The sequence below is a fragment of the Pteropus alecto genome, unplaced genomic scaffold, assembly GCF_000325575.1.
Source record: "Pteropus alecto unplaced genomic scaffold, ASM32557v1 scaffold38, whole genome shotgun sequence".
Lineage (NCBI taxonomy): Eukaryota > Metazoa > Chordata > Mammalia > Chiroptera > Pteropodidae > Pteropus > Pteropus alecto.
Genome location: NW_006442512.1, coordinates 3,448,840 through 3,462,707, shown reverse-complemented (window position 1 = coordinate 3,462,707; position 13,868 = coordinate 3,448,840). Strand labels below are relative to the sequence as shown.

The window sequence follows — 13,868 nt, the reverse complement described above, 5'->3', positions numbered from 1 at the left end:
TACCATTAGTACCCTGCTCTACCCAAAAAGTTTAAAAAACATGTATTCATTTCTATATCACAGAAAGCATTAGCAGTGAAACAGTGAGTCCTGTCACATAGTACAAATGCCCACATCTTTGAGGAATGTGTGGTTGAAATAAATACTTTTGCGCTCTCTAAAACCATCAGCTAAACATAAGTCATAACACTTATGAAAACCTAATGTAATGTCAGAAAGTGGTTACTTTTGTTATTTAAAAAATTTCCTAGCCAAGCTTTCATTTTTAAAAATTGAAGATTTCCCCACCAAATGTGTTTATTAAAGCCCCAGAATCCTTAAATATGCTTGATAAAACTAGTATTTAGAATAGGGCAGCTGTATTTTCATTAAATCATTTGATTAAAATCTTGCTCTCTTTCCGCACCTAGAGAAATCCCCAAATACTCAACCCCCAAAGATGTTTAAAATAGGGAATACAGGCTTGAATATGTTTGAGTTTGTTTAGAAAGTAGATTATTGAGGAAGAATGGCCATTTGTAATTACAAATTTATCTACTTGGTAGTTTCGAGGTGAAACAAGCATTTTTCTCTTGAGAGGTTTCAGAAGCTTTTATTTATTAATTGTGGTTTATAGATTGTTGATGGTATCCTAACCATATTGAGAGCTTAATACTACTTGGTTAATTATAACTAAGTAGTGTAGAGTGAAACAGGTATTTTAGGCCTAGAATTTGCTTCTTTGGGAAAATGTAAAATTTCTCATGTGAGTGACTTCAAATATTCGATTTAAAATGTATAATTAAAAATTGCCATTTGACATATTTAAAATTACAATTGTTTATGGGCAGTGTAGTCTGTTTCACAAAGGTCGAATTGTGCAAATAAATATGAGTGCTTCCCCCACCCCTTGTGGGAGTTATAGACATCAAACACAAATACAGCAAAAATATAAGATTTATATCTTATTCATGGTTTTATTACAAATAATGAGTAAGTTTGATTTTCTAGATTTTTCCAAAGAAAAATACAATAGACCTACAGGGTAATAACTGGCTCAGTAGCAACCAAGAAAATGCTACAAACTAGGGGGGAAAAGTTTTGATCCCTGTAGCACAGTTATAAATGGACCACAATGAGAAGAATTTAAGACAAGGCTATTGGCAGAAGAAAATTGAGAAATTCAGTAGCTACTTGCCTGACTCTTGAGGCCAAATTGCTTGGGTTTGAATCCTGGCTATCATTTGCTTACCTGTGTGACCTTGGACTAGTTTTAGTTTCTTTCTTATTTTTCTCTCCCTTAGTTTATTCATCTGACAAATGGAAAAAGGAATAGCACCTCTCTAAAAATTATGAGTTAATGCATATAAAACACTGAGAACAGTGAGATACAGGAAGTACTCAATAATTATTTCTAGATGACACCAGAGAGTATAATATATTTATGTGAACAAAATGTTTTACCTCCCATAAAACTATTGTTACTACATGTATAGTTAAAAGCACTTAAATTGTTTGTGTCCTCCAACTCCACTAAAACAGATCCTTAAGATGTTGTATATTTTAAAAGCCAGTAATATGATAACAGCTCATTTACAGTAGTACTCTTTGACACTGTTCTAAGTGCTTTACCTGTATTAATCACAATAAATGTGGTATTTACAAATAAACCAAATCTAGAACTGGCTTTTCCTCAGTGGTAGTAATACAACCTAGTGTAGCATTGACACCAACTTTATAGTTTCTCTTCATAGGAATGTCCCAAATGCCATGTCACAATTGAGAAGGATGGCGGTTGTAATCACATGGTCTGTCGTAACCAGAACTGTAAAGCAGAGTTTTGCTGGGTGTGTCTTGGCCCTTGGGAACCACATGGATCTGCCTGGTAGGTTGGGGAAATGAAGGGAAGAATATGTTCACATAAGTATGTGATGTGTGCTGCGTATTATGAATAAGGTTTCTACCTCATGGAAATCACCATCTAACTTGGGAGCTAGCTAAATGAATACAGTGCATGATCAGTGCTAGAAGTATATGTAAGATAATCCAGAGAGAAGGATTAATTAGGCATATTTCACAGAGGAGGTAATAAGTGAGATGAATTTTAAGGAGGACTTAAGAGTTAATTAGTTGAAAAAGTGTTAGGAAAAACATTCAGGGCAACAGGAGCAGCTTGAGCAAAGGTAGAATGATGTGAACATACATGGCTTATTTGGAGAAGAGTTGCATTGTCTAATACGTCTTTCTAGGCAATAGTTGTAAACAAAAAGACTATTGACAAAACCCAGTGTGCAGTTGTGTTTTACTTACTTTGCCCACCATGGGACAAAAAATTTGTCTTAAACTTTGAAAATTGGAAAATTGATCAACATAGTACAGATTTTTAGTTTCTCTTGAACAGGCCTGCATTTCTGCTTGGCAGCAGCCACCTGGAATTGACTAGTAGTAGCCCTTTAGATGGGGCCTTTTCTTTAAAGTTTGATGTGTTTCCCCATGACTGAAGCTTAATGGCATTTGCATGTATCATGATGGCAGTAATCACATTTAGTAGAATAATATACCTTTGCTCTATGCATATTCTTATCAATTTGGGAAAGTGCAAGTTAGACTGAGGATGCCTTGAATTTTGAGAAAAATGGGAACTAGCACATCTCTTAGTAAAAGTAAAAATATTTCCGAGTGTTATAATATTCAAATGGCCTGTTTCAGTAATTTGAGTTACCTGCTTTGTCCCCTATTGACATTTGAGTGTGTGACCCCTCATAAGTTGTAGGGAATAGGAAAAGAAAATGTAGACTTGGACCTAAAGTAGTATGGACATCATCAGATGAATTTTAAGGGAGTGACATGATTGAATCTTATTTGGATGATGTATTATGTTTCTTATATACATTATCTCATAAATGTGGCTACTTTGTAAGAAGTGGATGGGAGGGGAAGAAATTGCAGGTTCAAGATAAGGTGAGGATCAGAACTTAAGACAATGGCAAGCCTTCTCTTTTAGTTTCATTGGAACTTTCATTAACTTCATTAGAGGAATGGTATGAGGGATTACTTGTCTGAAATTAATTAGGAACCAGGTAAAAACTAATTGGTTAAGTGGAAGAAAGTGATTTTACAACTGTCAGAGCCAAGGAATGGTGTTTGGGTTTTAGCCAGACAGACACTGTGAATTTTAAGAAGGCAAACTGGAGGATTAGTGTTCCCAGAAACTAAATTCACTCTAGTGTATTTTAAAGAAGGCTGGTGAAGGAGAGGAAATGGAGAAGAAGTGTTATTAAATAGATACATTTTTGTGTGTAAGGTAATCTCTGATCACAACTTAAATTTTAAATGAGCTGTATTGAAAACTGAAAAGAGGGTGAAACAAATGATGGATACAGAAGAATACAGACTGACTTGGACCAGGAATGTCAGAAATGTTGCTTGTGTCTTGCCTTTACCCATGACTAACATTGCTGATGAACCATGCTGTGCTTTCTTCTTCAAATCTGAAAGTGCCTCAGAATCCTCAAAGTAGTGGTCCAAGTAGCACTATCAGTCATCTGAGTTAAAAGGATAGGTGAACCCTGTTTGCTTTCCTGGCTTTAATATTCTTAATAATGTTGACAGATTAAAGCCCAGAATGAGGTGAGGCTTATAAATATCTTTTTTAAAAAAGCCTCAAAAGGAAAAATTTAAAGGATATATCAGGTAGGAAGAAGAGGTATTAATAGTTACCAGTAGAGAGCAAGGAAAGGTGATCTTTGGGCTTAATTGAAAGCACAGTTATTGTTAAGAGGATTAGAACCCAAACCGGCGGGGGGGAATTAATAAAACTCTTGACCTAGGCGAATTGTGGTCTAGGTTATTTTAAAAACTTGAGATTGATGAGTCATTGTTGGTTATTTCTGAATAATTTTGGAAGATAAGAGAGGTAACAAAGACTGGTAGCAGACAAAATGTAATTCCAGATTTTGTGATTGATTCTACAAACCAGTGGTATTATTAGGATGGTATTATTAGGGTGATGAATTAGGGAATGTTTTATATATATCAGCAAGGTATTTCAGTGGGGACTGAGAATTTGTGGCCTAGGCTATGAGTATAGACAGGGAGGGATATTTGGAATTAATCGAATGATTATTTCTTGGAGTACAGTTAATGAAATGAATTTGTGTCTTCCTAATGAAATGCTTTAATGGTTTGCCAAAAAGCTTTGTCCTCATCATTTTTTTTTTTTCCCCACATAAATTATATACTCCTTTTATGGTCAGTTTTATTGATGACATTCTTGACCTAACATGAGAATTTTACATGCATTTAGGGGTAACATCAAAGAAGGCTACTGAATATAGCCCATTAAATATATAGACCATTAAAATCCTGAAGAACTCGACAGATTAGAACAGTGGATCAAGTTTAACAAGGTTTAAATTAAACTCAAAAGCTTTTCTTTAGTTCTACGAAGATCACTGTTAAAAGATCCTGTAAACATGACAACAGCATGTGAAGAGTATGGGTCTCAGTTGGTAGACACGTATGAATTTAATTCCCAGCTCTGAAACTCTAGTTTTGCAACCTTGAATATTCTACTTATCTTCTCAAAACTTAGGTCTTCATCTGCTCAGAGGATAATAATAATAATACACATTTCATAAGGTGGTTGAGGGAATTAAATGTGATTGTATATTCAAAGTACTTAGTAAGTGGATTGTAAGCACTCAGTAAATATCAGCTGCTTCCATAATGGATGCTCCCATAAAAGAAGAGATAGAGTAAGCAAGGCAAGGGAAATGTCAATCTTAATCATCTCCACTCTGGGCAGGTTTTCCTCTGTTACCTGTTTTGTGTATCATTCAGTTTTCAGTGACTTTTATAAACTGCACTAGTATTAATATATAGAGCAAATAACACAGCATCTATTACATAGTAGTCTGTTAACTATTGGTTCTCTGGTTTATGAAAGAGAAGATAAAAAGGTAAGTAACTCTGGATAAATTGGGACTATTTGGCCTAAATAATAGCCTAGGAGGTGATGTGAGCTCATCAAAAATTGAGTTAAACTGCAGTCAGTAAATGGTAGTTCTGGAATAACAGCGTTGTAATGATTATAGGTGAGCGATTTAGAATGTACTATCTCGTACTTCAGGAGGTGAGGTATTCCCTATTACTAGATAGAGAGCTGATGCACTATTATAGAGAGAAAGGAGCACTAGATGTAGATTAGATTCAAGAACACGGAGTTCCTTTTAGCCTGGTGATTCTATCATAATGGTAGAACCCTGGGTATTTTAACACCTCAGTTTATCTGTATAAAGGAGAATATTGGTTCTTAGGTAATCTCCAATCCAGGCTAAAATTCTGTGGTTTGTTCCCTTTTCATTGATTTATGGCTTTATGGAATCCTCTTACTTTACTTTAAGGTACAACTGTAACCGCTATAATGAGGATGATGCAAAGGCAGCAAGAGATGCACAGGAGGTAAGTACATCTATTTTGGGGTAACAGTTGAACAGGCTGTGCTTTATGTGTTTATTAGGGGATGAATTAGCAGAGTTTTCAATTCTAAGAAATTCGTGGAAATATACTCCAGCGAATACTGGGTATCTGTCATTTAGAAAGGGAATCCACCCAACATGCTTATTGGGAGCATTTCTATTTATAGGTTAGTTTGCTTTCTTTTAATTAATCTACTCATGTAGCACAATTCCAGGTTTCAGAAGTTGTGGTGTCAAGATTTTCCCTCCCCAGCAAGGAGACTAGAGAATAATATTTGTTAAATACCTCTGCTATTATTTATATGCAGTCTTATTTTTTATTTTTATTTTTATTTTTTTTAACCTCATTCATCAAGAAGCTCTAATGATTATAGGTGAGCTCATTTGGAATGTACTGCCTCAGGAGGTAGAGAATTCTATTACATTATAGGGAACAACCACTAACAAGGGATTCAAACACTAGGTGTGGATTAGATTTCAACAATGAATTCTTTTCAGCATGGTGATTCTATCATAATTATAGACTCCTAGAATTCCTTATATTCATCCATTCCACATTGAAATTCCCCAGTTCTCCCAAATATATTTTCAAATGGTTTTCCTTGCAATCCAAAACATCAGTTTCTTCTTGTTTCATTTTTTTTAACATTCCTTTAAGATTTATTTCAAATTAAAATACCATAAATTTATTTCTAATTAAAAATGCCATAAATACAAAAGAACATATATAACATAACCTAGTCTGTCATGTTGTTAGAAGTGAAAGTTCTATGTCTGATTTTTTTAAAATACTGGACAATTATATTTTGTATTTATAAATAATGAGTTGTGTTTCACAGACTTTCACAACATTTGTTGTCCTTTATTTAAAAGGGAAAAAAATTCCCACAATTTCCAATGTTGATTTAAATTATATTCGTTATATTATTACTTAAATATGTTTAAACATAAAACCAGCTATAAACTCTTATGCTTTTGTACAGCCATACAGCCAAACTAAGAGAAGTACAAAACCAGTGAAACTCAAGTTAAAATTATTTTGACGGACAAGTTGTTTGCTGAAATTAAATTATTGTTGATAGACTGTTATAGCTGTTTTTTTAAAATTTAATGTAATTTATTTTTTTTTAATTAAGTGCCATATGACCACATGTTCCCTCACCAATTTTCTATATCTCAGTTATTGCAAACTGTCATTCCTGATTTGATTTGATTAGAATTACTGATACATTCTCATCACTTATTTTTTTTCTCATTCACCTAATATAGGTAAAGTAATACTGCTTGGTGCCAGTTTTAGCCATTTCACAAATGTAAGACCTGAAATAAAAATTTAGGTTTTCAGTTATAGGTTCATTCAGATGATCCACAGTGTTTTTTATTTTTTTTTAGGTTATCATCAGATTTTTAAATATTTTTAAATTCCATGATGTTTTTAGACCACATCATTTCACAACCTTACCCCAGTCACATCTAATATACTTAGACTTTAATTTGAAATAAATCACCCTATGTAATTTTGATATAAAAGTTCTACAATGATAGTCATGCTTTCCTAGCCTCCCATTTGGACTTGATTCTAATGTTGTATTTTTTATTTAGCTCAGTTTGTCATTGTATCTCCTTCTGTTGTTTTTGTTTTATCTTAGACTTTTCTCCCTTATGGCTTTCTGCTTCCGTTTTAAGTAGTCATGATTATCTTAAATCATATTGAAGAGACCATAAACTTTCCTAAAACTTTTGTAATTTTGATAATTCTTCTGCGTCCACAGAGAAATATTATTTTTCCCTTATGCTGTATTATATTTTTCTTAATTACTATAGTGAGCTTTTAGTTTTTACATATTCAATGAGGAGTAGTCTTGCTAGATCTAGCCAAATGCAGTATTTGCCAACAGAGAAAATATATGGATTATCCTTGGCCTCACCCAAACTTTGTTTGAGTACTGGTAGAATCCCATTTTTCCCCCTAGCTTTCTTGAAATATAATAATAGACAGTTGCTCGTTGCTCGTATTTATGTTATATAATTTGATGACTTTTCTTTAATTATAGTTGGCATACAAAAATATATCAGTTTCAGTTGTATAGCATAGTGATTAGAGAGCTATATAACTCACAAAGTGATCGCCCACTAAATCTAGTATCCCTTATCTCCCTTACATATTTACTATGACATTGTTAACTATTTTCCTTATGTTACACTTTATATCTCCATGTCGATTTTGTAACTATCCATTTGTACTTCTTAATACCTTTGCCCTTTTTCGCCGTCCCCTGCGACCTCGCTCCCATCTAGTAGCCCTCAAAATAGTCTTTGTATCGACGAGTTTTTCATTTTTTTCGTTGTTGTTTATTTTGTTCTTTAGTTTCCTCATGTACGTGAAATCATGTGATATCTTTCTCTATCTGACTTATTTCATTCAGTGCAATACCCCCTAGGTCCATCAAGGCAATATCTTTTTCCATCACCTTCCTTTTAGTCTGTGTCTGTCTGTTAGTCTGAAGTGAGTCTCTCGTAAGCAGCATATGTAGGGGTCTTGTTTTCTTATCCATTCAGCCACTCTGTCTTTTGGTTGGAGCAGTTAATTCTTTTCCATTTGAGGTACTTGTTGATAGGAATGTAGTTATTACCATTCTTTATTCATGTTTTTGATACATGTTCTTCTTTCTTAAAGAGGTCCCTCTAACAACAATTCCTATAATACTGACTTGGTGTTGATGAATATCTTTAGCTTATTTCTGTCTGGGAAACTTTCTGTGTCCTTCAACTCTAAATGATAGCTTTGCTGGATAAAGTATTCTTGATTATAGATCCTGGGTTTTCATCACGTCAGATATTTTTTTATCAAGCCCTTCTGTCTTGCATAGTTTCTTTTGAGAAATCAACTGCCAATCTTATGGGTGCTCCCTTGTAGGTAACTTAACTGCTTTTCTCTTGTTGCTTTTAAGATTCTCTTTGTATTTAACCTTTGGCACTTTAATTATGATGTGTCTTCATGTGGGCCTCTTTGGGTTCCTCTTTCTTGGGACTCTCTGAGCTTCCTGGGGTTTTATGTCTATTTCCTTCACCAGATTAGGGAAGTTTTCCATCATTTTTTCTTCAAATAGCTTTTCAACTTCTTGTTTTCCTTAAGGTACCTCTATGACATGGATATTTTTACATTTAATATGTCCCACAGGCTCCTTAAATTATTATTATAGTCTTGGCTTCTTTTTTCTTGCCATTCTGATTGCATGTCCTTGGCTTCTCTATCCTCTATATCGGCGGTTCGACCCTCTTTATTCACTCTGTTGATTCCTTCTAGTATACTCTTTAGCTCAGATGTGTTCTTCATTTCTGACTGGTTCCCTTTTATAATTTCCTTTTCCATTTTTATGTTTTTTATCTCTTTGTTAAAGTTCTCACTGAATTCATCTACACTTTCTAAGTTCATTGAGCATTTTTATAACCAGTGTTTTGAACTCTGCATCTGTTAATTTGCTCCATTATTTCTGGATATCTGTTCTGTTCTCTCATATGGTTTCTACTTCTTTGCCTTTCTGTATCTGTTTCTATGTACAAAGCAAAGCTTCTAAGTCTCCGGTCTTATTAGTGCGGCTTGGTGTAGTAGGTTTCCAATGGCACAGTCCTGAGAGGGGTTCAGCTGCTTTATCCCTAGCCTGTACTCCTCCAGGGCCACCTGTTAAGATTTAGTAAGCAATCCACAGATGCTGTGCTTATAGTTGCCTCAAGAAACCACACCAGAAACTGAGATCGGCTGCCACCAGTTAGGGTCTTGGAGCTGTTCAGCAAGTTTCACAGGACTTGCTGAAGACACACCTGGATGTGGCTTGGATGGAGCCACAGAGTTGGGAAGGTGGAGTTTCAGAGAATCCTCTGGGCGGGGCGACCTCTGTTATCCAGTTTGATATGTCTCAGCTATGGCAGCAGCACTGAGTCTGCACACTACAAGTGTGGAGGGCTCAAGAGGAACAATGGATTCTGCCAGCACTTCTACCTGGCAGAGAGCCTTGCCTTGGCCCTTGCTCCCGCAACTCAGTGTCCCCCTGTAAGTCCCTGGTGCTCCCTGAGCAGTCATTCGGGTGCCAGTGCTCAGAGCGAGCAGGTCCATCACCACGAAAAATCCACTCATGGATATTGGCCCCTTTAAGAAGTATCTGCAACCTCTCTGTCCCACTCAGCCAGTCCAGATGGGGCAACCTCATTTCGCCCTCTCCTGCCTTCTACCATTGTAGGGTAATTTCTTCTCTCCCTAGTTGTAGGACTTCTGTTCATCTAGTTCCCAGGCTACTTTGCTTGCTGTTCGCTTGATGTTTGTATCACAACTTTGATTTGGTCACAAGAGGGATGAACAAAGTATCATCTACAGTATATTTTCTCCTCTCTCGAGTTCTTTTGAGATCTGTAGAGACAGTGGATTATTGGGCATAGCTTCTAAGGTAGTTTCTATTGTCTAGATTTTAGATGCCAGAATGCATTATTTTTGTATTTCACATCTACTGGACTAAATTAGAATCTTCTGATTCTGTGGGTGTGCAGGGAAAGATTTCATATGAGTGCCTTTGTTTATTTCAGGGGAGCCATGTCTTCTAGAATAGAGCACACCATTGCATACTCATCTGGCTTATACTTTCCTCACTTCCAACACTTCCGTACTCTGGCCTAGTGTTTACAGGGAATTGTAGTCTTAAAAAGTACAAGATTGTCACACAGTCCAGAAAGAAATTGGTGGTATTTTGAGTGCCTTGGAAAGGAGTACCTGTGTTGTAGAAAGTTTTTGACTTAATATACTAAGTCACATTGCTGACAGTGGTGGATATTTGAATTTTCTTATCTTCTAGACAAGGAGTAGGTACACTTTTCTGGGAATGGCCAGTTAGTAAATATTTTCAGTTTAGCAGATTTTGTGATCTCTGTTAACAATTACTCAATTCTGCCCCTGCTCTTGTAATGCAAAATTTTAGACTTAAAAGAGCAAGTAAGACTGTTCCAAGCTAACTTTATTTACAAAACCAGGCAGCAGCTGGATTTGGCTGGAGAGCCAGTTTGCTTACCCCTATTCTAAGCAGTCAGGTTTTTTTCTTTGTTTTCCAAGTGTTTTCGGGTCACTGATTGCATTTCTCAGTCCAGATTCTAGTGTTTGATTTAAAACTTGGTCTTATTTATAGGTTTTCTTTCATGTTGAATTTTAGAGGTAGTTTAGTAAGAATCTGTTTCAGAATTGTTGGTCACATTAAATCAAATTTTCTAATACTATACGTCTTAATATGGTAATTTAAGTTTTCCATGTCATGTTGGGAGTTTGACAGGCTTGAAAGTATTAGTGTTTTCGGGGGAGATAGAATGTCAGGCAGATTACTTTCCACATGTTATGTTTTTAGATATAATTGGCATAATTTTCAGTTTATGAATGTGTATAATATATAATATATTTAATCTAATTATGATTAGATATAATGGGCATAATTTTCCAATGTGTAAGCATTGATTTTGTTACCTGCCTAACTCTTGAAATAACAAGGCTTGTGTAGGTTTTTTGAGATATTTTAGTGTCGTATGATGCTGGATCATGTGATTGGCTAATTCTGTGGTTCAGAGGTAGTATTTCTAAGCAAGAGACCAACCATAGGGCCTAGTAGTGTCTGTGCTGTTGGCTTTAAGGCATGAGAAGAGGAAGAGAAAGAGGATAGTAAAAGAAAAGAAATGTGGTAAGATGTTCCTACATGGTAAGAAACCCTTTCATAGTGGTTGCATTTAACAAGCTTTTCTTAATCACTTTCTACATATTAGGTACTAGAGATAACACGATTACTTTTTTTAAAGTGTATTTCCTTTAGAGATTTATAGTATAATGGGAGATACCTATGTGAATGTTTTTTGCAGTGTGATAGATAATATAAAACAAATCTAGACCAGATATCTTATTGTTTCTTTGGTAACACTTCATGTTTCTTTAAAAGACTATATTAATATAACTGCAATGTATCATTGTTTTTATATATATTATAACATGTATTATTTTATAATTAAACTATATGTTTTTTGAAAGCAGTACTTTGTTAATATTATCAACTCTCCAGTGTTCAGATGTCCCTATTTATTTCATAAATTTTCTTTAATAGTTGATTCAAATCAGGATCCATACCAAACCCCAAATTAGCTTTGATTGATATTTCATGAGTCTTCTCTAATCTTTAAGCCCTTCCTTTTTTTCCTTTTGTTTTCCTCCTTGCCATTTATTTGTTGAGGAAACTAAAGTCATTTTGTCCTGTAGAATTTTCCACATTCTGAATTTTACTGTTTTCAACTGCCCTGTGTCATTAAATAGGTTCTTCTATCCCTGTGTTTCCTGAAGCTGATGGTTAATTCTAGATGCTTGAATTTACACTGAGTTTGATGGGGTGGGGTGTGGGAAGGACACAGAACACTTAGCTGTTAGAACTGTATACTTACTTTTGCAGTGTGTCAGAAGTTACATGTCTGATTGCCTCTTTGTTGTTTTATACTTTAAAAAACACTGATGCTTCTTGCTTGTATTACAGCTTTTTGCAGACTGTTATATCTAATAGAAATTTCTGTAATGATGGAAATGTGCTTTATCACCACTGTCCAGTTTGGTAGCTACTCGCCACATGTGACTTTTGAGCACTGAGGAACTGAATTTTTAATTTTAGTTTAAATAGCCACATGTTTCTCATAGCTGCTGTATTGGAAAATACAGCTATAGGATATTCAAAGCAGTATTAAATAACAAAGCTAGCAAAAGATGTCTGTTTTTTCCTGATTTTAGCCAAATTCCTATACTGCTTCATCAGTAAATTTGATAACAGCTTTTATGTATATATAATTAATGTGATATTAATTTTTCTTAATGGGACAGAGATCTAGGGCAGCCCTGCAGAGGTACCTGTTCTACTGTAATCGCTATATGAACCACATGCAGAGTCTACGCTTTGAGCACAAACTGTATGCTCAGGTGAAGCAGAAAATGGAGGAGATGCAACAGCACAACATGTCCTGGATTGAGGTGCAGTTCCTGAAGAAAGCAGTTGATGTCCTCTGCCAGTGTCGTGCCACACTCATGTACACTTATGTCTTCGCTTTCTACCTCAAAAAGAATAACCAGTCCATTATCTTTGAGGTAGGAATAATTATCGAGTGGGAGAAAAACTCCACCTTTTGTCATAGGACTACTTGGTCTTTCATAAATAAGATATATAGAGTTTTAAAGGTTCCAATCTGCTCAGAAAATGTGGATTAAAAGTGTAGTATTAGAAAGATATGAGATTTAGATATTTCCTAAACTACATTCAAACATGTTGTTATAGCCAGCTAGCGATTAAATATGCAGGCTGTGCAGTCAGCACTGAATTTGAATCTTGACTTCATCACTTTTTTTTAGGATGTTATGACGTTTAAGTGAAACAGTTCATGTATATTGTTTATATAGCACCTGGCACATTGTAGTTCTCAATAAAAGCCTTTATTCAGGTAAAACTAATACATGGCATTAGGAGTTTATAGTTACCTTTGGTGGAGAAGTAATAACTAAAGGGGGCTTTTAGCAGTAAAGGTTTTTCAAGTAGAGATGTTCATTTAAAATAGATGCATGAAACATTGATGTCGATAGATAACACTGACTAGCAGATGGGAATTTAGATGGGTAAATGTACGGAACTAGCCAAAGTAATAAAAGATAACAAAATTTTAATCTTTCATACAGTGTTCTCGTATAGGAAGTGAGTGCAGCCAGATATAAGCAAGAATGGTTTTCTGTTTTTTACTCATTTTCCTTTTGGTTTTAGCAAATAGCAGTTCTCAGAACTAGAAGATTGCTGAAGACTTTTTATGTCCTTTCAAATTGTCCTTGATGTTTTTCCAGAGGTTAATGGGTAAATCTTTAGTTCTTTTAACATTTAACAAATTGTCCTGGAAAAGAGAGAACAAGTTGTTAGAGGCAAAAGCAGAGTGGAGCTTTACAGGTGCAGTTAAAACCCCCTGGGAAAATTATGGAATCAGTGTTGAGAGTAGTCTGTAGGCAAGGAAGCAGCTAAGATGTTGTATCTTTTAGCTTTCTTTTGAAGCCAGTATTTACTATGTATTCGTTCTTCATTTACAGAATAACCAAGCAGATCTAGAGAATGCCACAGAGGTGCTTTCGGGCTACCTCGAACGAGATATTTCACAAGATTCTCTACAGGACATAAAGCAGAAAGTACAAGATAAGTACAGGTGAGACTTCTTAAAAACAATTTTTGAGCAAAAGTTTCTGCCATTGGTGGTCTGTTATGCCTTAGTGGGCATAACAGTTAGGTGATAGTGAAACTTGAATTTAACATTTCCAATAACTGAGCTGCTGCCATGTTTCTCAGAGTTTACTTCTGTCCTTTGGACAATAAATTGCAT

General features: G+C 35.2%; 1 protein-coding gene across 1 annotated transcript in view; it reads left to right on the top strand.

The window, feature by feature from the left end:
- Positions 1–13,868, top strand: part of ARIH1 (ariadne RBR E3 ubiquitin protein ligase 1) — a 95,422-nt gene that overhangs the window by 79,894 nt on the left and 1,660 nt on the right. The window contains 4 exon segments of the mRNA XM_006922650.3: positions 1,734–1,864; positions 5,385–5,442; positions 12,343–12,603; positions 13,582–13,694. Coding sequence (XP_006922712.1) covers positions 1,734–1,864; positions 5,385–5,442; positions 12,343–12,603; positions 13,582–13,694 — 563 coding nt within the window.